The sequence below is a fragment of the Bufo gargarizans genome, chromosome 4 (genome assembly GCF_014858855.1).
Source record: "Bufo gargarizans isolate SCDJY-AF-19 chromosome 4, ASM1485885v1, whole genome shotgun sequence".
Lineage (NCBI taxonomy): Eukaryota > Metazoa > Chordata > Amphibia > Anura > Bufonidae > Bufo > Bufo gargarizans.
The window spans coordinates 242,120,128-242,145,713 of NC_058083.1; the positions used below are offsets into that span (position 1 = coordinate 242,120,128).

Below are 25,586 nucleotides of genomic sequence, written 5' to 3' on the forward strand. Positions count from 1 at the left end.
TCCGTCCCATTCAAGTGAATGGGCCTGGGCTGCATTACCAATCACAGCTACCATACAATGTATTATTATAAATATTATTATTATTATTATTATTATTACACTATTCATTCCATGGCACTTTGCATATGAAAAGGGGTACACATACATAATAAACAAGTACAATAAGCATGAACAAGACAAGTTACAAACTGGTACAGAAGGAGAGAGGACTTACCTGCAATGTCTTACAATCTACAAGTTTGTACTTGGTATGCTGTGAGGAGGCTGCAGCACTCGCCGGAGCACCACTGTCTCTTCAGTGGGGGGTGCCAGGAGTAAAATCCCCACTTATCAGATGTTGTTAGCCTACCCTAAGTATTTAACTCCTGGTAAACCACTAAAGAATTTTACAAATCCTTGTAGCCATGCCAACATACAGTACAGACCAAAAGTGTGGACACACCTTCTCATTCAAAGAGTTTTCTTTATTTTCATGACTATGAAAATTGTAGATTCATACTGAAGGCATCAAACTATGAATTAACACATGTGGAATTATATACTTATCAAAAAAGTATGAAACAGAAAATGTCATATTCTAGGTTCTTCAAAGTAGCCACCTTTTTGCTTTGATTACTGCTTTGCACACTCTTGGCATTCTCTTGATGAGCTTCAAGAGGTAGTCACCTGAAATGGTCTTCCAACAGTCTTGAAGGAGTTCCCAGAGATGCTTAGCACTTGTTGGCCCTTTTGCGGTCCAGCTCACCCCAAACCATCTAGATTGACTTCATGTCCGGTGACTGTGGAGGCCAGGTCATCTGGCGCAGCACCCCATCACTCTCCTTCATGGTCAAATAGTTCTTACACAGCCTGGAGGTGTGTTTGGGGTCATTGTCCTGTTGAAAAATAAATGATGGTACAACTAAACGCAAACCGGATGGAATAGCATGCCGCTGCAAGATGCTGTGGTAGCCATGCTGGTTCAGTATGCCTTCAATTTTGAATAAATCCCCAACAGTGTCACCAGCAAAGCACCACCACACCATCACACCTCCTCCTCCATGCTTCACGGTGGGAACCAGGCATGTAGAGTCCATCCGTTCACCTTTTCTGCGTCGCACAAAGACACGGTGGTTGGAACCAAAGATCCCAAATTTGGACTCGTCAGACCAAAGCACAGATTTCCACTGGTCTAATGTCCATTCCTTGTGTTCTTTAGCCCAAACAAGTCTCTTCTGCTTGTTGCCTGTCCTTAGCAGTGGTTTCCTAGCAGATATTCTACCACGAAGGCCTGATTCACACAGTCTCCTCTTAACAGTTGTTCTAGAGATGTGTCTGCTGCTAGAACTCTGTGTGGCATTGACCTGGTCTCTAATCTGAGCTGCTGTTAACCTGCGATTTTTGAGGCTGGCGACTCAGATGAACTTATCCTCCGCAGAAGAGGTGACTCTTGGTCTTCCTTTCCTGGGGCGGTCCGCATGTGAGCCAGTTTCTTTGTAGCGCTTGATGGTTTTTGTGACTGCACTTGGGGACACTTTCAAAGTTTTCCCAATTTGTCAGACTGACTGACCTTCATTTCTTAAAGTAATGATGGCCACTCATTTTTCTTTACTTAGCTGCTTTTTTTCTTGCCATAATACAAATTCTAACAGTCTATTCAGTAGGACTATCAGCTGTGTATCCACCTGACTTCTACCCAACACAACTGATGGTCCCAACCCCATTTATAAGGCAAGAAATCCCACTTATTAAACCTGACAAGGGCACACCTGTGAAGTGAAAACCATTTCAGGTGACTACCTCTTGAAGCTCATCAAGAGAATGCAAAGAGTGTGCAAAGCAGTATTAAAAGCAAAAGGTGGCTACTTTGAAGAACCTAGAATATGACATATTTTCAGTTGTTTCATACTTTTTTGATAAGTATATAATTCCGCATTTGTGTTAATTCATAGTTTTGATGCCTTCAGTGTGAATCTACAATTTTCATAGTCATGAAAATAAAGAAAACTCTTTGAATGAGGTGTGTCCAAACTTTTGGTCTGTACTGTATATAGTCACTTTCACAGCTGTCAAAGTACTGTAGGTGTAAAAAAATGGTCCAAAGATATATTGTGCTACGTTACTCCCAATGAACTTGACTGAGGTGAATAGCCCCAAGTTATGCTTAAAACACAGTATTGGAATGCACCCTAAAAGCCCTTTCACATGGCAGTTTTTGCATCCAGAAGGTTGGCATGGACTCTGGGAGGCATTGCTGCAGTTCATGCAGCTGTTGGTTTGAAGCCACGACCATGCCAAAAAGAGGTGTGTCTTCTTGGCACAGTGTCTGGACAGACACCACTTGAACCCATGGCGGATGTCCACTTGCGGTTTAGTTCCATTCAGTGGATCCAAGCTGTGAGCACGACTGCGACATCTAAAGTAAACAACTGCAGAAATTTCTGCCGCAGAGTATGCACTGAATATTGACAGTCAATGTCTGCCATGTGAATGTACCACAAAACATTTATAATGAAATAGCTTTGGAGCAGATGAGGCCAAAAGTATCACCAGAACATGATTGTGCTTCGAATAATTTATTTTAGCAAATGAGATGACAAACATATGTAGGACTAGTAGGAACTCTATGGGACCATTATTCCTTCTTTTTTTTTTTTAAGCTTATTGTTCTACTTCGTACTGGTTTACAGTTAGATTGTTAGAAATATTGCCAGTCTGACCAGTCAATCTTCTGATCATTTAAATAATAGTCTTGCATCCATGTGGTGGGACGAAGTAATAATATCTGGTCGGTTAGTTGCTATGAAATGGACGTTTGAATGTGTCTTCCTTCCCATACATTGTGAGGAGGGTATAGCTATAGAACACAGATATTATACAGATGGGTTATGGTTGACTGACTGCTCAATATCTTTCATGGAATAGCATTACCATGCATTAGACTTCCTAATAGCTTGTGCTTTGTTAAAGTTTGGTGTTTTGTTCTTGTGCTTCACAGATGAATCAGCAGATGAGTGGGATGAGCCTGAATGGTGCAAGCAATGTGATGGCTTTTGGTCAGCCGGCAAACACAGTTGGAGCAGGATGGTCTGGAAACGCCGCTGGTCAGACTCTAAGCACACAGCTCTGGAAATGAGAGAAGCCAGCAAACACACAATAAAGAGGATCCTCTCGACATTCCTTGCTTCAATGCACACATGCCCCTTGTTTTAAACATGTATATACTCTTCTTTCCCTTCCCAATGTCCATAAAATGAGCCTATCTGCTCACCTTTGTCAGTTTGAGTCAATTGGGTTTGATATTATGGAGTAGAAGGTACATTTACATATCAGCAGTTTTCCATGACCTGTGATTTTTAACTAATGTTTCTGAACGAATGTGTTTTTTTTTTTTTTTTTTGTGCAATGGTTTTAAAGGAAATATATCAAAGGGTTATTTAAGGGTACTGGGTATCATGTTAGTAATTGCAAATTTTCAAAGTGTCACCTTCAGCCACCTCCTTACTTATCTTGTGATCCTTACGAAGAAACTGTAGTCATATTGAAGTATATTTAATCATGCAAATTGTAAGTGTATCATTGGGAATCATTTGTGTATCTTTTGGATGTACATCTATCAATAGTTGTGATGTAGTTGATGGTGTCCTGAACAAAGAACACCATAACGGAGAGAAACATAAGCCTGGACAGGAGGGTCTGTGATGTGTTGTGAGGCAATTTAATACACCACTGGGTTTTCATGGAAGATACATTGCATGCATTCTCTCCCCTCCTTACAGCCCTCATTGACTTGAAGTGAACAGTAGCAGTTTCTTCAGGGCAAGTACATCCAGGATTATGTCAATTGGGTTTACATTTTAAGGTGCCTAGTATTTAAGAAATGTTTCCTTCCGTGTATTAATCTATAAGCATACAGATTGTTTGTATTTCATGTAGCCTCAAAGGGCTAGGGTATGTTACTTTATACTGACATGGATAATGGCTAAACTGAGTGCTGTACTCCCGTAAGTGGAATCCTCTATATATTGTGTTATGGAAGCTTTACTTTCATTTGGGTAGGGCAAAGATCAACACCCCTCAGGTTACTCTGTTGGGATGCCTCTTAGCATTACTGAAAATCCAGTTGAAAAAAACTGTGGTATGGAACATGCAAACCATATACAAAGAAACATGTGGTAAAAAGTCCAAAATATTCTGAGATTCTTCTCTGTAACTTGAGGCTTCACCTAAAGGCCAACATATCATCAGGGTAAGCTGAAGAATGGCAGCTTCTTCATCATCTCTTGAAGTCCACAGCTATGGATCCATGGGTAATTCATTCTCCAGGACGCTACAAAATGGCATTTGATGATCATACCTCAATTTTAATTGTATCCTGAAGACGCTTGGGCTCATTTGCTAGGTTGACCTTTTCTGTTCGAGTGTGCCACACAAGAACCTGTAATGAAATTGTACAAAAAAGTTATAATCTTGTGATATGCTGCTTTTGCAAAGAAACAAAACTTCCATTCTATAAAGCTATGTGGATGAGTATGTTTTACTTGTTTACTTTCTCCTCTGAAGCATTATGTAATAGGTCCTCTACCCTAGGGGTCATTAGAGATCTCACCTAGAACTTTTTTTTATCAGGACTTGTCAGTGCTCTTTATTTATCTATTATAGGTTCCTGTTACAAAATGCATTGGTTGATATACAACTTTATTTTGTCCCATCACCTCTATACATACTCAAGACCATCAAAAAAAAACTGACAATTTTCTGATTTTAAATTAGAGCCAGAATGATCATCTTGTAACTTGCTCCACAGATTGACCTGGTATTATTTTTACTTCTGATTTCTAAAGGTTTTAATTTTATATTTTTTTCATCCATTTGTTTTAGTTATAGTTAGAGCAGAATCTCCAAGAAACAGATTCTTAGTTTTAATTTTGTTTCATTTCATCAGGTCGGTCTGGAGTTCACACACACACTGTTATTATCAGTGCTTCTCTTGACTCTTGGGAAGTTGTAACTGGTGTGCATATATAGCAGTGGAATAGTAGCACAGTTCCTCTTCGAAGTATGACTTGATTCAGTTCTTACATGTCTTGTCCCTCTGTCATTTTTAGAGGTATGGATTGGATGTAGTATTACATAAACTATGATGAACAAGGTATCTGCAGAAAAAAATAAAAATTCAAATGTTGCAATTCAGTTTTACCTTGGTGCAGTTGTTTGCTTTGGGCTCCAGTTCTTGTACTGTCGTGATCTGTTTTAAAAAATCGGATTCCTGCATTCCTGGCTGGGAGCCTCGGCGTTTAAACACAGCTTTAGGACTTGAAAGAATCACTTGAAGACTCACAGCAAACCCTGAAAGTGAACACAGAGATTTGAACATTATTATTTGATCAAAAAATGAAAATAAAAAGACCTTCAGTGTCATTGTAAGAGGTCTGAAGAGAGGGAAATTACTTTTGCTGCTATGATTTTAAAGAGTCAGCTCTGCATAGTTTTTACAACTTGGTTGAAGGTACAAGAAGTCCTCTCTGAAGATTTTGGTGTCGTTTCAAATAGAAGTTCTGCTTAAAGGGTTTCTACCACTTGCATATCACATATTTGGTGATCAGACACTAGCGATCCGCTAGTGTCTGATGTAGCTTACAAGCTAATTATTACCTTAATCCGTTCGGCCCATACCTCAAAAAAAGCACTTATATCTTTATGCAAATGAGCCTCTAGGTGCTATGCAGGCGTTTTTCCAGCACCTAGAGGCTCCGTCTACCTTGCAGTTTGCCGCCCATCGCCTCGCTCCAGCACGCCCATCTCTTACCGTATTCGATCCTCCCCCTGCTTCAGCCTTCAGAAATCCCGCGCCTGCGCCGTTCGTCGCGGCATTCGGAGGCATTCGGCGCAGTCAATGTCTGACCGCTCCGTGCTCAGACATTTCCACTGCGCCTGCGCCGATGTCATCGGCGCAGGCGCAGTGGAAATGTCTGAGCACGGAGCGGTCAGACATTGACTGCGCCTGCGCCGAATGCCGCGACGAACGGCGCAGGCGCGAGATTTCGGAAGGCAGAAGCAGGGGGAGGATCGAATAGAGTTGAAGATGGGCGTGCTGGAGCGAGGCGCTGGGCGGCAAACTGCAAGGTAGACGGAGCCTCTAGGTGCTGGAAAAACGCCTGCATAGCACCTAGAGGCTCATTTGCATAAAGATATAAGTGCTTTTTTTGAGGTATGGGCCGAACGGATTAAGGTAATAATTAGCTTGTAAGCTACATCAGACACTAGCGGATCGCTAGTGTCTGATCACCAAATATGTGATATGCAAGTGGTAGAAACCCTTTAAGAACTGAATAAGCACCATACTAACTGCAATACCTACATACCTTCATTTAAAAAATCACTATACTTTCACACAATATAATTTAATTTACTAGAGAAATGGTGTCAATAGCAAGTTTTTATATTGATTAATTTAAAAAATGTGCCTGCATCCACCTGAAAAAGCTGTAACGTCATGGCCTCTAGCGGTCTCACTTACACCAAAGCTGCAATCCACTACCTGTTACGGCCCATGGATATGAACATGTGTTGGCCGTGCTGAATATTGCAGCCTGCAAAGAGCGGATCCGCAATACATTGGCACCTGCCGTGCGCGCACCGTATCACAGATGCGAACCCATTCCTTGAAATGGGTCCAAAATCTGGAAGATACAGAGCGGAAGGCCACAGAAGCACTACAGAGCTCTTTCGTGACATTTCGTCCATGCCTCCACACTCCAAAAGAAATGGAACATGCTGTATTTTTTGCAGAAAGGCCAGATCGTGGACCCATTCAAGTTGAATGAGTCTGCATCCATCAGCGCGGGCCACAGAGTCCGTGCCCATGCATTGGTCCCCAACGCATAGGCAGCACACTTTCTTGTTCGTGAGCCCTTAGGCAAGATCTGTCCCTTGTAACAGAGACTCAGAACACAGCTGAGAAGAAGCAGGGGCTTGTCCGAGATAGTTGAGCTCCTTAGCCCGATAGAAGCACTGCTTTTGAAGAGCTGAGACATAAGAGCTGTGTGTCTGTAAGGCCCCATGCACACGGCCGTGTTTCACAGCCGTGTGCGGGCCGTGGAACCGCGGCCTGGATCCCTCCTGAGAGCAGGAGCGCACGGCGTCACTGGTTGCTATGACGCCGTGCGCTCCCTGCTGCCGGCACAGTACAGTAATACACTGGTATAGATCATACCAGTGTATTACTGTATTGCGGCGGCAGCAGGGAGCGCACGGCGTCATAGCAACCAGTGACGCCGTGCGCTCCTGCTCTCAGGAGGGATCCAGGCCGCGGTTCCACGGCCCGCACACGGCTGTGAAACACGGCCGTGTGCATGGGGCCTAAGTCTAATCTCTCCTTCCTTATCGGCTTTCTGAGCTCCATAGAGGAAAGCAAACATAGTGGGGAGTGAGGTCATTGCATACAGTACTGGCAGAAGGGAGACTTTCTGATTCTGAGAGACTTGCATCTTGCTGCCCAGCTGAAACAGGTAACAATACGACTGAAAGAGACTTTAGGAAAGTCCAAACCTAACTGCTCTTTCACAATTATGATTGTACAAAGAAGCACAGCCATTGCCCAAACTTTTTTCCTGTTAAACTCAGGTAGGCTTTGAGTTAGTAAATATCAGTGTTTCGTGTAAATTCAAATCTGTTATTCAATTTAGTTATGTCTTCCTACTCTTGAGGTTTCCTATAACTTAATTTACACGACAAACTAACTTATAGTTCTAAACACTTATCAACCTTCAATCAAGGGAATGCTGATATTTGTTGAAATTAATCTCCAAACTTTCCTCCGAGCATATATAGACTCTATGTATGCTGTGCCCCTTTAAGTTACATTGAATTGTAAATGTTTTTCTACCAACAATTATTTTTCTACTGGACTTTGTCTAGAATACCATGTTTGTAGATGTTGACGAGTATTTGATTCTGAGGTGCTGCTCCCATCATGCTTTTCTACTATGTTTATTCTATGCATTGGGAAAATTCCTTACATGCAAAACATGACCATAGAGGTCCATTGCAAGACAGAGACCAAAAGACTGACCTATTGGCCTCCATCTAGGTGATATACATGTATATCACCAAGTAAAAAAGGATTGAATAGCATAGAAGACTATGCCATTCCATACAACCATAGCATAATAGCCTATGGTTGCCAGAGGCCACTGATGGCATCAGTCATAGGCATCCGTTAAAGGGGTTCTGCAGTTTGTTTAAACTGATGATCTATCTTCTAGATAGATCATCAGCATCTGATCGGCGGGAGTCCGACACCTGGAGCGCCACTGCCTTCTTAAACAGCTGATCGGCAGGGGTCCCAGGTGTCGGACCCCCGCTAATCAGATGCTGATGATCTATCCAGAGGATAGATCATCAGTTTAAACAACCTACAGAACCCATTTAAGCATATACTAAGCTATAGTGATGTAGTTGTAAAGATATGGAAAGTTAACTGGAGCTTCACTGGGCAGGGTACTTTTCACAGTTGCCAGAGCTCTTAGGGTGTTTTAGAGTGACTGCTGCCTCAGCCCTCCCCTTCCCCTTGCAATGTGGGGGCTATACAGCACAGTAGAAGATAGGACAAGGAGTCAAACCTCACAGCCTGGTTGCCTTGTCTATGGTGTCCAGTTGCAGCCTTTTCTTCTTCATGGCTTATAACAAGTGTCTCCCAGGAAGACTGTTTTCTTCATGGGGTTTTTACTGCAGGCACCTGTGAAGGGGCAGGGTGGTGCTGTGCAGGCTGGAAAGGACAGATCCACAGCAGCTCAAGCGTCAATCTGAACTAAAGAAACATTGTCTGCAAAATGTATCTCCTTCAAAGCCAGTCTGCAGCTGTTGATCTCTCCCTTTCCTGGGTAGATTCTAATGCTGCCTGCCTCAGTTTTGCAGAAGATACAGTAGGTCCACTTCCTCTTCCCCTCCTATTCATGGTTGTTCCTTGCAGCACCCTTTTCATGGCTGTACTCTTGCCGGGTGTCATTACATACACCTACAGTGCAACCAAAAGCCTGAACTGTTCAAAGGATAGTCTCCTGCCTGTGACGAGCAGTCACAACATATCTGATTGGATGCTTATACAGTTGGGATATGCTACAGACTTCCATTGGAGGTACGATACTTGGGGGTGCTCCTGATGTATACTTCCCAACATGTGGATTTAAACCCCTAGCCTTACTGTTATGTGCCCACTTTAAAGGATAGCTAGTTCGAAGGCGAATACATGACTTAACACCTGTGTTTCCCAATTTGTGGCTTTTGAACTACAAAGTTGTCCCTAAACATTAGATTTATGTTGTCCAAACTGACCAACTTTTTATAATGGCAGAACGTGGGAGAAAGATGGCTCTGGCATGTTGGGCTTCAATATGACCAATTCTTTTGTTTTGAGCCAGAAGATGAGCTGTTTGCTAAAGGTGTCTGGCAATACCTTTTTCCTCTTCCATTCACCACACATACTGTACATGCTTGGCTCAGCATGCATATGTATGAGGCGATCGAGAGACATTCTGTAGGTATCTTGTGTCTGAACTGCTCAAAAGCGGTGAGTATCCATTTAATGTATGAATGCTGCTAGGCTTAACTGCACACCATGTATCTGCTGGCACCCTCCATCATCATACTGCCATTGTGCCACTGAAAGAGAGTCCTCTGATTGAACCCTTATCACCTGGATGGGGGAAACGCGTCTGGACCATCATTTTTATTTAAAGGGCTTCTGTCACCCCACTAAAGTGATTTTTTTTTTTTTTGGGCTGGTGAAATTAGTTATATTGCGATATATCACAATATAATTGTGTTACTTACTTTGATCCAGCAGTTTCTTCCAAAACGAAGTTTTATAATATGTAAATTCGGTCTCTAACAGCAAGTAGGGCGGCTACTTGCTGCTAGCTGCTGCAGAAATCCGCCCCCTCGTCGTGTTGATTGACAGGGCCAGCCGGGATCTCCTCCTCCGGCCAGCCCTGTCGGCATTTCAAAAATCGCGCGCCTCTGTTGATTCGGCGCAGGCGCTCTGAGATGAGGAGGCTCGTCTCCTCAGCACTCCCTCAGTGCGCCTGCGCCGATGACATCACCGAAATAGAAGACGTCATCGGCGCAGGCGCACTGAGGGAGTGCTGAGGAGACGAGCCTCCTCATCTCAGAGCGCCTGCGCCGAATCAACAGAGGCGCGCGATTTTTGAAATGCCGACAGGGCTGGCCGGAGGAGGAGATCCCGGCTGGCCCTGTCAATCAACACGACGAGGGGGCGGATTTCTGCAGCAGCTAGCAGCAAGTAGCCGCCCTACTTGCTGTTAGAGACCGAATTTACATATTATAAAACTTCGTTTTGGAAGAAACTGCTGGATCAAAGTAAGTAACACAATTATATTGTGATATATCGCAATATAACTAATTTCACTAGCCCAAAAAAAAAAAAATCACTTTAGTGGGGTGACAGAAGCCCTTTAACTTGGGACTAGCATCTTTTTCAACATTTACCTCGACTGTGACTTAGATCTGATTCCCTACACAGGACTGTCAGGCATCGATATGAAATATTTTTGCATCAAGGCAGTGTTCTTGTATTTGGGGTAATATAAGGAAGGGACCAGTATAACGGGGTGCAGCCACCGATAAGTGAGGCCGCCCCTACTATAAGTGAGGGAAAGCGTAGATCATTAGGGACAGTTCCCCTACTGCCTAAAATCCGAATTATTTCTACTCTTCTGGATGAACAAGAAAGTATAAAGCACAGCACAGCTGTCATCTACATTTGTCTACCATTAGGAGAGAATAAGAGATCGTCTTGGGCCCTACTCATGGAGGTCAACTGTATCATGAGTAACCACTAATGTGGAAAAAGTATTAATATCTACCATTGTTGGATTAGTCCTAAGTCTCATATAGTATCTGGATTTATAGTTTATTTCATGTGATATTTTAATGAATACAATTAAAGTTTTTTTTTTTAAGCAGTAATTTACTATTTCAGTGACAGGCTTAACTGCTCCCACAATTGAGGAAGCAGTAAGAATAGACACATCTATCTCTTTAATCTTTTATGTCTTTAAGTGGAGAATCTAGTAAAAATACAAAACAAAGTAGAACGTTTTTCCATTAGACTTTAGAGTAAACACTTCTTCTCAAATAAATCCCATTAAAGAATAAATGTTGGTATTCCATGATCTAAAAAAAAAATAACATCTCAAACAATATAGTTAAAATATACGATGTAAAAAAAAAAAAAATGTATTCATAAAAACCCTGCGGCACAACTGGTGTTCTGTGTCATGCTTAGACAATGGGATTTGAAGACCTCCAAGCAGATTCAGAGTTAAGCATCACCCCCTCAGGCCCTGATGTTGTCCTTTACAGTCACAATGTTTTTTTTTCATAGGTCTTCATCTAAGGCAGAAAGGGAATGTATCACTTTTTTACTTATTAAATGATATTGATAAATTATCATTTTTTCTCTTTTTTTTTTTTATGTTCTGTTCATGATTATGGGGGCATCTGTTACCTAAGCTCTTGTTAACAGTATTTGGCAAGATGCTTTACAACATCTATATGAACAGTAGTTACCTGTTAGGCTACTTTCACACTAGCGTTCGATCGGATCCGTTCTGAACGGATCCGATCATAATAATGCAGACGGAGGCTCCGTTCAGAACGGATCCGTCTGCATTATTTTTAGCATATAACAGCTAAGTGTGAAAATAGCCTCGTACGGATCCGTTCAGACTTTCAATGTAAAGTCAATGGGGGACGGATCCGCCTGAAGATTGAGCCATATTGTGGCATCTTCAAACGGATCCGTCCCCATTGACTTACATTGTAAGTCTGGACGGATCCGCACGGCCAGGCGGACACCCGAACGCTGCAAGCAGCGTTCAGCTGTCCGCCTGTCCGTGCGGAGGCGAGCGGAGCGGAGGCTGAACGCCGCCAGACTGATGCAGTCTGAGCGGATCCGCATCCATTCAGACTGCATCAGGGCTGGACGGCTGCGTTCGGGTCCGCTCGTGAGCCCCTTCAAACGGAGCTCACGAGCGGACCGACGAACGCTAGTGTGAAAGTAGCCTAAACTGTAGACAACTTGTTGACTTCTGTGGGAGAGTGTTGCAGGCTTGCTCTGTGACCTGTGTAGATGTCATTGTGCAGGGAGGGGAAGGAGGTGAGCTGTAACCATCATGTATTGTGAATGGTATCATCCTGTGTTAGCTGTATCTAGATGTTACCTCTTGTAATTTTGACTATGATAACAATTAGATCATTTCTACAGAAAAGAACTGTCTGGGTATTATGACACACTGGCCAGAATGAAAATGGTAACATTTTAGGATTTTTTTTATATAATGGCATATATATACACTGTGCGAAAGGCATTGCTAAAATGTTTATTTAAAAGTCTGGTTTGAACATTAGGTCATTTTTTGTTGACTCAATCCCTTTGTCCAAACTGAGCAATAATTAATTCTGTTAGGTTCAATCTAGATGGTATTTCCATACAGTTTTCTGGAATTCTTTTATTAAAAACTAAACATATTGAGTAAATTGCCTAACAAGTCAAGGACAGTATGAGACATTTTCAAAGGAATTTACACCTTTCAGAATTAGCTATAAAGGATTGAACATAATAATAGCAAGCATTGTCAGATTTGTGCTGGTTGGTTCTTGAAGTATTTTTAGCTTCAGTCTCTGGCAGGTTATTCTTTAAAGAAGGAAGGAGTTAAATATTTTCTGTAGTAATCATGGTTTTGCAGAACAAGCAACACATGTCATACACATAGTATCTTGCAGTAACATCATCCTACTATTAATTAAATAAAGCCTTCTGTATATTTCAATTGTGTATGGCTGCAGAAGGAAACATACAGGAATCATACATGCCAGTGCCTTCACCATTGCATGGGTCAAGTGAATGGGACAAAGCTGTATTACCCCAAATTGTGTGTGTGTGTGTGTGTGTGTGTGTGTGTGTGTGTGAATGAATGTCGTAGTTTTAGTCCGGCCGGCTCTCTGTATGTTTTCTGTGCTGCTGCGGGAACTCCGGCCTGCCCCTATTATAGTCAAAGGGGCCGGAGTGGTAGTCTGCGGCATGCGTGCACTAGCGGTAGCACAGATCCGACAGGCTGTCCACCCGCTGGAACAGCCTGCTGGAGTTCCTTGCCGCTAGTGTGAAAGTAGCCTAAGTATCTACATAATGAGATCCAGTTGCTCATCATCTGTCTCCAGTGCTGTTCGCCTGAGCTGCATTTTATTTTATTTAATTTTTTATAAATGACAGGCAGGAGATTTGTGATTTAGCTTGCCGCCTCCTGTATATTTCTGTGCATATACAGGTGAACAGTATGCACAAGAGGGTGGTGGTAGAGAGAGAGTAATGTCAGCTGATACAGAAATCAAACCACATCTAGACACTGCAAAATAAGGGCCCAAGGAGAGGGAAGAGTTTTACAGTCCTTACTACAGATGAGCGAATCGAAGTTGACGAAGTGGAATTAGACCCGAATTTCAGGAAAAATTCTATTCGCACCAAATCCGAATTTCCTCACACTTTGTGGTAACGAATCGCTTTTTTTTTTTACTAAAATCGCTGCTGCACATGTTAGGACACGGAGCAATGAACTCTGGGAATGAGTGATCACCCACAATGCCATGCATGCAGCCAATCAGCAGCCAGCCCCTGTGATGTCACCGCCCTATAAATAGCATCATCCATCTAGGATTCAGCCGTTTTCCAGTGTTCTTAGTGCAGGTAAAGGCCTGGTAGGAAAGACTTTAAAACTTTTTTTGGGCTGAATAGAAGTTCAGGGAAACATCATTTGAAGTGTAGGGAAAGGGTAGGAAGGAATTAATACTCACTATAAAAGGAGAACAAATCCCAATAGGGCTTATTAGCCATTCAGCGGTGCAGTTATATGTTCTAAAGCCTTTTTTTGTGGCGCATTAGTGGGGGGGGGGGGGAGGTTTGTTAGCCGTTGAGCGGTGAAGTGACAAAAATTAGTGCCTTCAGACAGAGAAGTGACGGGCCCTGCACAGAGGAGGGGCATAGTCCTAAATGTTTCTGGCGCAGACACAGGTCCCAGCAGCGTAAGGGGGCATGGCAGCAGGGGTCAATTTCTACAGGCCTGAGCTCCTGGTGTCATCAAGCGGTCATGTCTTGACCAGCAACCCAGCGGTGCTTGAATGGTTGACTCGGTCATCCACTTTGTCCCAAGTGACATCAGACACCCCCAACCAAGGGTTGGTTCGTCAGACACAACCCTTAGTTGGCAAGGCCCAGGAGCAGGCCCTGTGCCCTCACATGTCCTCAACCTGCCTCTGTCCTTTTCTGTTCCCTCAGCCAGACAAGTATTATATGCTGTGCACTCAGCTCCACTATACGAGTTACTAGAGGACAGTCAACAGCTACTGCCCAGCCAAGATCTGGAGAAGACATCTGCCGCTTCCTCTGGTAGGCTGGCAGGTAGTGATGAGGAAAGTGGTGTGGGAGCTGGTGTTCCAAGCGGTCAAGCTCCTGACTCAGACCGTTGAGGAGGACATCAGTAAGGCAGTGCAGACAGTACTGGATGATGATGTAGCCGATCGCAATTGGGAGCCGGGTGACAAAGGTGCTTGGGATCATTGGGAGAAGAGGGTGGCAGCTTGCGCGTGAGGCAGTGGTGGAGCCAGCAGTGTTGGTAGCATGGCAGCAGTGGGAGGTCAGGAGCCAAACGTGCCGGGGGTAGACCACCCGCTCCGCATGAGCCTACTTGCCCAGAAACTAGTGATGCAGGGGTTCACCGAGGCAACGGCCATAGCAGTCAGTCAGTGCGGAGTGTTGGGGTAAAATCACCTGGCATTTATTAGGCCGCCGGAGGAGGGGAACATGGCCATTTGCCGAATCTGTGGGCAGAAGGTGAAGCGTTGCCCTGGCACCACGGACCTGTGTCAACATATGCAGCGTCACCATAAAGTGTCCAGGGAGAACTGGCTCAGATTTGGTTGTCCAGCCTGCCGCAGCAACCTTTGCATCACCCAGTGGCATGCAGTCGATTTCAGGCAGTTAAGGCTCCACCACCTTAGCCGAAGGGAGCTGTCTGTCCTTCCCATCGTAGACCGATCCTGATGCTACTTCTCCTCCTCGTCACTCCTTTTATTAGCAGTCGATCACTGAAACGATTGCCAAGAGACAGCAATACGCGTGTGGTCATCATATGGCGCAGAAGGTGAACGTGCTCCTGGCCAAGTTGCTGGTACTGCAGTCCCTCCTTTTCCAAGTGGTGGACTGCACCTTTCAGAGAAATGATGGCTTGTGCCGAGCTGAGGTAGAGAGTCCCAAGCCATCATTTCTTTGCCAAAAAGGCAGTACCAGCCCTGCACAAATATGTAGAACAGAAGGTGGGCCAGTCCTTGAGCCTGTCGGTGTCTGCCAAAGTGCACAGCAGCGCCGACTTATGGAGCTATAACTACGGTCAGGGACAAAATATGTCCTTTACGGCCTACTGGGTGAACGTGGTCCCTGCCCAGCCACACCAGCAACTTGGCCAGATGACGCCGCTTCCGCCTCCACGTTCTCACTCTGTTGGTCTTTCGACAATGTCCGCCTCTGCCTCCTTAACCACCGCTGTTTCCTTAGTCTCCACTGCAGGGGAAATTCACAGTGCTCCTCCAGCATACCACATGTGCAGGGCATGGTGGTGTCACGCTGTTCTACACCTCGTTTGCCAGAGCGAACGGAATCACCCAGGGGAGGAACTGCTCCATGTCCTTCATCAAGAAATTGAATCCTGTCTTTCTCTGCGAAAAATAAAAATCGGAACCATGGTGGCGTGCACGTGTTCAATCTGGTTGTCGACCGGTTCCTGAAGTCTTCCACCCATCTGCAAAACATCCTAAAAATGGCCAGGAAACTTTGCATGCACTTAAGCCACTCGTTCACCGCCAAGCACACCCTCCTTGAGCTGCAGCGGCAGAACGGCATCCCCCAACATAGGCTGATATGCGACGTTTCCACCCAATGGAATTCCACCTTCCATATGTTGGACCGACTATACGAACAGAAAAAGGCCATAAACGATTTCTCGATGATCCAAACGGACAGGAGTTACTCCCCTGTGTAACTTAGATGTCAGCCACTGGCAGCTCATGCGTGCCATTTGCTCAGGCCCTTTGAGGATGCCACGTTATTTGTCAGTCGCCAGGACTACGGGATGAACAACGTCATTCCACTGCTTCATATCCTGGAACAGAGGCTGGTAAATCTGACTGGTCAGGGGACTGGAAACGTGGTTTCTACATCTCATGGCCACATGAGCCCTGTGGGGGCTGAACTGGAGGAGGAGGAGTACATTGGTGCACAAGCAAAGTGTAGCGAAATGGCTGGTTTTTCTACACAGGTGACAGGAGAGGAGGCGCAGGATCGAGAGGTAGATGAGGAAGACAAGGCAGATGACCCAGGCACACTGGCAGTATGCAGTGGAGATGGAGGCGGGAGTCCTTCCGAGTCACATGCACAAAGGGACCGCTGCATGCTCACTTGCTTTTATAGTGACAGCCAATTTGTCACCATTCGGCAGAGGGATGACTTCTGGCTCTCCACCTTGTTGGACCCTTGCTACCAGTCCAAAATGGGAGCCTTTTTTTTACACCCACTGAGAGGGAGGACAAACTGAACTACCATAGAGACAGTTGACATAGTCAGTTGGCCATTGCCTATCTGAACCATCGTCCACTCTCTCGCAGGTCTGACTGGGGGGCCCTCTGCGCTCTCTTTCCACTGCTGTGGCGGGATGGGTGGGTTGGAGCAGTACCAGCTCCATCAGCAGCAGCATGAGTCTAGAGTCACTGATGAGAAGCGTTCTTCACCAGCCTAGTGAAGAAACTACTCACCAGCAGCAGCTAGACCTGGAGCAGAACCTGAATCAGCAGGTGCTGGCATACTTGGACAGCACCCTGCCACCCCATATTGAAGATCTGCTGGACTACTGGGCAGCCAAACTGGATTTGTGGCCGCAACTGGCTGAGTTTGCCCTGAAAAAGCTGTCCTGCCCGGCCAGTAGTGTGGTATCAGAGCGGGTGTTTAGTGTGGCGGGGGACATATTTACCCCAAGGAGAACTCTCCTGTCCACCCAAAATGTGGAGAGACTGACCTTTGTCTGACCACCGCTGATGATGGTGGGTATAGGAAGAAGCACTTGACATCAGATAGGTGGCATTATCAGAATAGTAGCAGAGGCAGGTAGCCAGAAGAAACCGATCTTTTGTTAAGGTAGCATGGATGATCTAATCTGATGCATCAGGCATTGGTGGGTGGAAATCCTGGCTGATCCACACCTGATTCATCTTGATTGCCACCCACCTCCCCACTCTTTCACTGGGTCTCTATGCTGTCTCCTGATGCTGCTGCCACCTCACCACTTAGGTCTCCTCGTGCTGCTATTGCCACCTCCACATTATGTCATTATGCCACTCTGGGGCCTTCTCATGCTGCTGATGCTGCCACCTCCACACTATGTCACCTTGCCACTCTGTGGCCTACTCATGCTGCTGCCAGCTCCACACTATGTTTTTGTGCCACTCTGTGACCTCCTCATGCTGCTTCTACCTCCACACTGTCACCTTGCCACTCAGTCGTCTCCTCATGCTGCTGCTGCCACCTCCATACTATGTCACCTTGCCACTCTGTTGCCTCCTTATCCTGCTGCCAACTCACAACTGTGGCCTAATCATTCTGCTGCCTCCTCCACACTGTCATTGTGCCACTCTATGGTCTCCTGATGTTGCTACCACCTCCACACTGTCACCTTGCCAGTCTATATCCTCCTCCTGCTGCTGCCACCTCCGCACTCTGTCATTGTGGCACTTTGTGGTCTCCTCATGCTGCTGCCACTGGGTGGGTACTGAGTGGATACAAAACACAGAAGACATGCATTCTATTCACGTATCATCTCTGTTCTGGAGCCACTGTTTTTTTTTGTTTTTTTTTTGGGTGGGGGGGGCTTTAGCAATACTTATGGATTATTGACCAAATGCTGACTGAATGAAGGTGAATGCTCAACAGACAGGATCTGTTTTTTGGGGGTTATTCTAACGGATCAGAGGAAGGGCAAATTAATCAGTGACATCAACACGAACTTACTGTTGACACCCTCTCCACTCTGTCGGGGGCTCTACTTGTATAATCGTTTAATAGAACAGGTTCTGTAGACATCTACAGTGGGATGCTAAAGTTTGGGCAACCTTGTTAATCGTCATGATTTTCCTGTATAAATCGTTGGTTGTTACGATAAAAAATGTCAGTTATATATATTATATAGGAGACACACACAGTGATTTTTGAGAAGTGAAATGAAGTTTATTGGATTTACAGAAAGTGTGCTATAATTGTTTAAACAAAATTAGGCAGGTGCATAAATTTGGGCACTGTTGTCATTTTATTGATTCCAAAACCTTTAGAACTAATTATTGGAACTCAAATTGGCTTGGTAAGCTCAGTGACCCCTGACCTACATACACGGGTGAATCAAATTATGAGAAAGAGTATTTAAGGGGGTCAATTGTAGTTTCCCTCCTCTTTTAATTTTCTCTGAAGAGTAGCAACATGGGGGTCTCAAAACAACTCTCAAATGACCTGAAGACAAAGATTGTTCACCATCATTGTTTAGGGGAAGGATACAGAAAGCTGTCTCAGAGATTTCAGCTGTCTGTTTCCACAGTTAGCAACATATCGAGGAAATGGAAGACCACAGGCTCAGTTCAAGTTAAGGCTCGAAGTGGCAGACCAAGAAAAATCTCGGATAGACAGAAGCGACGAATGGTGAGAACAGTCAGAGTCAACCAACAGACCGGCACCAAAGACCTACAACATCATCTTGCTGCAGATGGAGTCACTGTGCATCGTTCAACCATTCGGCACACTTTACACAAGGAGATGCTGTATGCGAGAGTGATGCAGAGGAAGCCTTTTCTCCGCCCACAGCACAAAAAGTGCCGCTTGAGGTCGGCTAAAGCACATTTGGACAAGCCAGCTTCATTTTGGAATAAGGTGCTGTGGACTGATGAAACTAAAATTTAGTTATTTGGCCATAACAAGGGGCGTTATGCATGGAGGAAAAAGAACACAGCATTCCAAGAAAAACACCTGCTACCTACAGTAAGATATGGTGGTGGTTCCATCATGCTGTGGGGACTGGGAATCTTGTCAAAGTTGAGGGACGCATGGATTCCACTCAGTATCAGCAGATTCTGAAGACCAATGTCCAGGAATCAGTTACAAAGCTGAAGCTGCGCCGGGGCTGGATCTTTCAACAAGACAACGACCCTAAACACTGCTCAAAATCCACTATGGCAGTGGTCAGCAACCTGCGGCTCTAGAGCCACATGCGGCTCTTTAGCCCCCTGATATTGGCTCTTCCAGGTGCGGGCTCACATGTACAGTGCGATAGCATTTTCGTTGCCCGCAGCAAAAATAGGTAGGAGGGTGAAGACCAGGAAGTGGTGAAGGCTCTGTACTCACCGCTTCCTGGTCTTCGGTTGTAGGCTGTGCAGGGCTGCGCACAGTGTGAGGCACTCTGTGACGTCACTCTGTGCACGCCAGTTCACAGCACAGCCGACAGCAGGAGGAACACAGAGCGCGGGTGGTGAGGAGCAGCGGCATCCAGGAGCCGGAGAGGTAAGTGCTTTTTTATTTTATGAAACTTGGGGCTGATCTGAGGCAATGAGGTGATGAGAATCATAATGGGGGATATGAGAGGCATCATGGATGATAATGGTGATGATGAGAGGCATCATGGTTGATAATGGGGATGATGAGAGGCATGGGGCTCTTATCTGAGGTCTGATTGAGGGGGTCATTTACTTTGGGGTCTGAGCTGACATCTGATCTCAGGGAGGTCTTATTAACATTGAGGTTCTGCTTAAGTGCTTGAGGCATAAGGTCACTGACTTTTTGAATGTTCGTATTGCGCTTCAAACAATACCTTCATGGGAATAGGGGTTCTAAGTTAGTCTCCAACCTTATTAAGAACCAAAGAAATAAATCCTTTATTCAAGCCATCAAATCAGCCTCAGGCCCCCGACTTATTAATACTCCAGCGATAGCTCAAGAGTTTTGCTCCTTTTATTCAAATCTGTATAACCTCCCAATACCCCTCACCAGCCAGCAAATCGAGACACGCACGTCGGAGTTCCTTAGCTCTATTAACATCCCAAGAATTTCTGAGGTCGGTATACATCAGCTGCTTCAACCGTTTACAACGGAAGAGGTAGAAAAGGTTCTAATGTCTATCCCTTCAGGCAGGAGTCCCGGACCTGACGGTTTTCCAAGCTCATATTACAAAAAGTATAAAGATATTTTAGTCCCACATTTTGTCACGGCATGCAATCTCCTCCTTACAGGTGGCTCTCTGACCCCACAAGCCTAGGAAGCGCACATAACGATTATCCATAAAGAAGGGAAGGATAAGGAAGCATGTGGAAGTTACAGGCCGATTTCACTGCTGAACACAGATTTGAAGTGGTGGGCTAAACTGCTTAACAGCAGGATGTCAGGGTTGCTCCCTGGGCTTGTGGGTGAAGAACAGGTAGGTTTCGTTGCAGGTAGAGAGGGTAGGCATAATATCAGTAGAGTCATACATGCGATCACCCACGCCATCAAATCTAAGTCCCCTCTTGTACTCCTGGGCACAGATGCGGAGAAGGCGTTCGATAGGGTTAGCTGGGCCTATATGGAGAAAGTACTACAAGCCTTTGGCTTCCCTGAAGGCCTCATCAGAGCTGTCTATACTCTATACTCTGCACCATCTGCGAGAGTACTAGTCCATGGCACCCTATCGAATGCCTTCCAAATTAGAAACGGTACTCGTCAAGGATGCCCATTATCCCCCACCTTGTTTGTACTCACCCTAGAGACGCTTCTTCCTAAGTTCCGCCAATCCCCCACGATCAAAGGAGTGAAACTAGGCAGATTTACTGCTCCTGATGATTTACTGCTCCTGTTGTAAAATCCTGAAGAGGCTTTGCTGGAGGTTATGCAGATTTTCGAAACTTTTGGGGTTATCTCAAATTTTAAGATAAATTTCGATAAGTCGGAGGCCCTTGGCGTTTCCCTCCCAGCTGTCCTGCGTACTAAGGTCAAAGCCCTCACACCATTCAAGTGGCCTACACAAGCAATAAAATATTTGGGGGTGACGATCCCGATGGACCCCAAGTTGTTGTTTAGTCTTAATTTCCCCCCGCTACTCTCCAAAGTCACCTCTATTCTCTCTAAGAGCAGCTCTCCTTTCCTAACCTGGCTAGGCAGGAAAAATGTCCTCACCACCTACATCCTGCCGCTGATAATGTACACCTTGAGAGCCCTACCCATATCGGTACCTGTTAGTTTCATTAATAAACTACAATCCATCATGAGCAGTTATTTGTGGGATAAGAAGCACACTAGAATGTCCTTTCGCCTTCTTTCCCGAAGAAAGAAACATGGGGGTATCTCCCTCCCTGACCTATCAACCTATATACAGGCTATTAGTTTGGAAAGGTGGCTTAAACTGGCCAGACAAGAGACATTCTGTATGCATGTAGATTTAGAATTGGCCCTGTTGGGTAAGGAATTGTTCCATAGGTTATGGACACCTGAGAGGACAGGAGAAGGGACCAAAGTAGATAGCGTACTCACCAGAGGAATGCTGCATATTTGCCATAAGTCTTTGGTCTTAACATCTGCTCAGGACAAGATTTCTCCCTTAGCTCCTATCTCAGTTATCCCCACACTACTATTCCCACAAATTAAATCTCCATCAGACATTTGGCTATCAATGTCACATCACAGATTAGGAGATTTGAAAGGGTTACAGATCACTTCCGACTTCTATACTGCCCTCTCGGGTGTACCTGCCCTTGGTAAAGATTTCATTCAAAGAAATGACTTTGAGAATGCTTGTAGGCAGTTTATGATTTTCAAATTTACCCCTCTCCCTGATCCATCATGGTTGGAGAATTATGTTCTGCTGCCAAATTTACCTCATAAATGCACCACCCTCATTTATAGGCAGATTCTAAGTGAGAGCTATTCTAGCGTACCGCCCTGGGTTGCTGAGTGGGGAAAAGAACTCCACCTTGAATTTAGTGACACTGACAGTAAATGGATTCAGAAATCTTCGCACGGCTTTTCCAAGTGCATAAAAATTCAAGAAAACTCTGTTAAGACAGAGTTGCGTTGGTACAGAACCCCCGAGTTCCTTTTTTTCAAATTTCAAAAGAGATTTCAAACATTGAGGTTCTGATTAGTGGTCTGACCTGAGGTGTAATGAAAAATATTTTTTTCCATATTGTCCTCCTCTAAAACCTATGTGCGTCTTATAGGGTAAAACGTTGTGGAGTGAAAGAAGATGTAGTGTCGAGGATTGAGAAAGGTATGTTCAGATGGTTAGGAATACCCTTATGAAGTAAATAACAATGTACCTTCCTATATATTTGAAGTTTAAAAAATTTGGCTCTCAAAAAAATAAAAATCGCTGTTTTGTCAATATTTGGCTCATTTTACTAATAAGGTTGCCCACCACTGCACTATGGCATTTATGCAGAGGAACAAGTACAACTTTCTGGAATGGCCATCTCAGTCCCCCAGACCTGAATATAATTGAAAATCTGTGGTGTGACTTAAAGAGAGCTGTCCATGCTAGGAAGCCATCAAACCTGAATGAACTAAAGATGTTTTGTAAAGAGAAATGGTCCAAAATACCTTCAACCAGAATCCAAACTCTCATTGGAACCTACAGGAAGCGTTTAGAGGCTGTCATTTCTGCAAAAGGAGGATCTACTAAATATTGATTTCATTTCTTTTTTGTGGTGCCCAAATTTATGCACCTGCCTAATTTTGTTTAAACAATTATAGCACACTTTCTGTAAATCCAATAAACTTCCTTTCACTTCTCAAATATCACTGTGTGTGTCTCCTATATGATAGATTTAACTGACATTTTTTTATCATAGCAACCAACGATTTATACAGGAAATTCATGACTATTAACAAGGTTGCCCAAACTTTCGCATCCCACTGTATGTCATTGAGGGGTTAAAAATTATTTTAAAAAACTTACCTCATCCACTTGATCGCGCAGCTAGTATCCTCTTCTTTCTGCAGGACCTGCAAAAGAACCTGCGATGACGTCTCTGCGCTCACCACGTGGTGAGCACGGTGACGTCATCGCAGGTCTTTTTGAAGGTCCTGCAGAAAGAAGAGGATACCGGCTGCGCGATTAAGTGGATGAGGTAAGTTTTTTAAAATAATTTTTAACCCCTCAATGACCATTTTATTTAGCATTCTGTCTAAAGAATGCTATTATTTTCTATTATAACCATGTTATAATGGAAAATAATAAAGTGACGTTTGGGTCCCCATTGACTTTAATGGGGTCCAGGTTCGGAGTCAAGTTCGGGTCCCGAACCCAATCTTTGACCTGAAGTTCGGCCAAACTCGGCGAACACGAACTTCCACTGGTTCGCCCATCCCTAACTATGACCTGTTTAGCACCCCTCTCCCTTAACTATGATGTCCACAGCACCCCGCCCCCTTCACTGTGACCTCCATAGTGCACCACCTCCTTAACTCTGACTTAAACAGCACACTATCCCTTAATTGTGACCTCCACAGCACCTGGCCCCCACAGTAATAATAGTAAAGAAAATGGCTGAGTTGTTATAGAAACCTGGTATAAAACTGTATCTATGTCAGTGAGGCGAAGACTGAAGGACCTGCAAGCTTCTATTGGATATTAAGGGTCATGTGACTATGTATATGTCAGGAAAGAAGTGAAGGACCTGCGAGCTTCTGTTGGTACCATATTTGCATTTTTTGGGAATATCTCAAGAACGGTACATCCTATAGAGTTGAAACATTTTATAAAAAAGCTTACCAGACACCCAATGTACCTATAGTATGTGTCAAATTTGATGTTCAACAGTTCAGGCGTTTGGATGCCCATTGAGGACAGATGGACAGACAGACATTGATTTTTATAATATAGATGGAGTGCAGATTGATGGGTGAAAGCGTGATTTTTTTATTTATTTTAATAAAAGGTCACAACATAAAAATGAAAGGGTCTGAAGACTTTCTGAATGCACTGCATGGCATGCTCCAATTAAACAAAAAATTATAGATGACACTGTGAGGTCTCCTAGGACCTTTTTGTTTTGAAATGTTTGCTCCCCCTTCCCTTCCTTAACTCAATGACAGCATTAGGGTACTTTCACAATAGCCGGCATAGAGTTCCATCCTAGGGGCTCTATACCGGAAAATAACTGATCAGTTTTATCCCCATGCATTCTGAATGGAGAGAAATCTGTTCAGGATACATCAGGATGTCTTCAGTCTTTTTGACTGTTCAGGACGGAGATAATACCGCAGCATGCTACAGTTTTATCTCCGGCCCAAGAAACTGAACACTTGCCTGAATGCCGGCATTTTTTTCCATAGGAATGTATTAGTGCCAGATCCGTACTTCCGTAATTTAAAAAAAAAATTATAGAAACTGATTAGTTTGTCCGTATGACAAACAGACAGACGAGACGGATCCGTTCTTGCAATGCATTTCTGAGACGGACCCGCGTCCAGATCCAGTCTACAAATGCTGTCCGGTTGCATGCAGATTGCCTGATCCGGCAGGCAGTTCCAGCGACAGAACTGCTTGCCGAATCACTCTGCCGCAAGTGTGAAAGTAGCGTTAGCAAATAATGTGAGTGAAACTGAAGTAGATAGCTATGGTTATATGCATGGTGGATGGTGTTAACAAACAGCATTTTTTGATGACAGGCTGATTTTCGGTTTTTGTTTTTACTCCCTTCCCAGAGCCTAACTTTTTTATTTTCTGTTCACATAGCTGTATTCACAGAGTTTTCTAATGGCAACGTTTAATATTGCATACAATGTAGTGTAGTGAAGGTGGAAAAAAGAAATCTAAATGAGGTGGAATTGTAAAAAAAAATGCAATTCCACCACAGTTTTATGGGTTCTGCTTTTATGGCTTGTTTAACTGATCTGTGCGATTCATTCTCTGTGTCAGTAAGATTACAACACTACCACATTTATATAGTTTTTCTTGTGTTTTAATACTGAAAAAACTAAAAACTTTGGAATGTGTTTATTTTCATATTCTGACCCCGATAACTTTTTTTATAGTTATATCTACAGAGCTGTTTTTATCAGTACTTTTTCAGCACTTTTTATACAATGTTCTTCGGAAAGTGGCAAATCAGCCATTTGTTTTTCCCATTATGGTGGGAAATCTTGTCTGTCTATATTTTAATAGTTTGGGCATTATGGGACATTGTGATGCCTATTATGTTTATTTTGTTATTGTTTATTTTAATTCTAGGGAAAGGGCGTGATCTAAATATTTTTTTTTACATATTTTTTAAGATACCTTAGGTGACTGTAAGAAGCAATCATTAGATTGCTTCTACAGTACATTGCATTGAATTGCTAATGCAATTATTTGCAGATTTGCTTTGTTCTTATGGAGCCCTGATCACCATGCAGGGAGGCCGTTCAGGACCACAGCACTCAGATCCTATGATCACATTTGACCATGACATATGTGGGATAAATGTCTTCTTTTGGC

At 44.1% G+C, this 25,586-nt stretch overlaps 2 protein-coding genes across 3 annotated transcripts in view; one reads left to right on the plus strand and one right to left on the minus strand.

The window, feature by feature from the left end:
• Positions 1–5,172, plus strand: part of SMAP1 (small ArfGAP 1) — a 217,423-nt gene extending 212,251 nt beyond the window's left edge. For both annotated transcript variants that reach the window (XM_044290199.1, XM_044290200.1), the window contains one exon: positions 2,978–5,172. In XM_044290199.1, coding sequence (XP_044146134.1) covers positions 2,978–3,115 — 138 coding nt within the window. In that variant the 3' untranslated portion in view covers positions 3,116–5,172. The remainder of the gene's footprint in view (positions 1–2,977) is intronic.
• Positions 4,331–25,586, minus strand: part of B3GAT2 (beta-1,3-glucuronyltransferase 2) — a 272,339-nt gene continuing 251,083 nt past the window's right edge. The window contains exons 3-4 of the mRNA XM_044290201.1: positions 5,180–5,328; positions 4,331–4,417 (exon numbers count right to left, since the gene is read on the minus strand). Of these exons, the coding sequence (XP_044146136.1) occupies positions 4,331–4,417; positions 5,180–5,328 (236 nt within the window). The remainder of the gene's footprint in view (positions 4,418–5,179; positions 5,329–25,586) is intronic.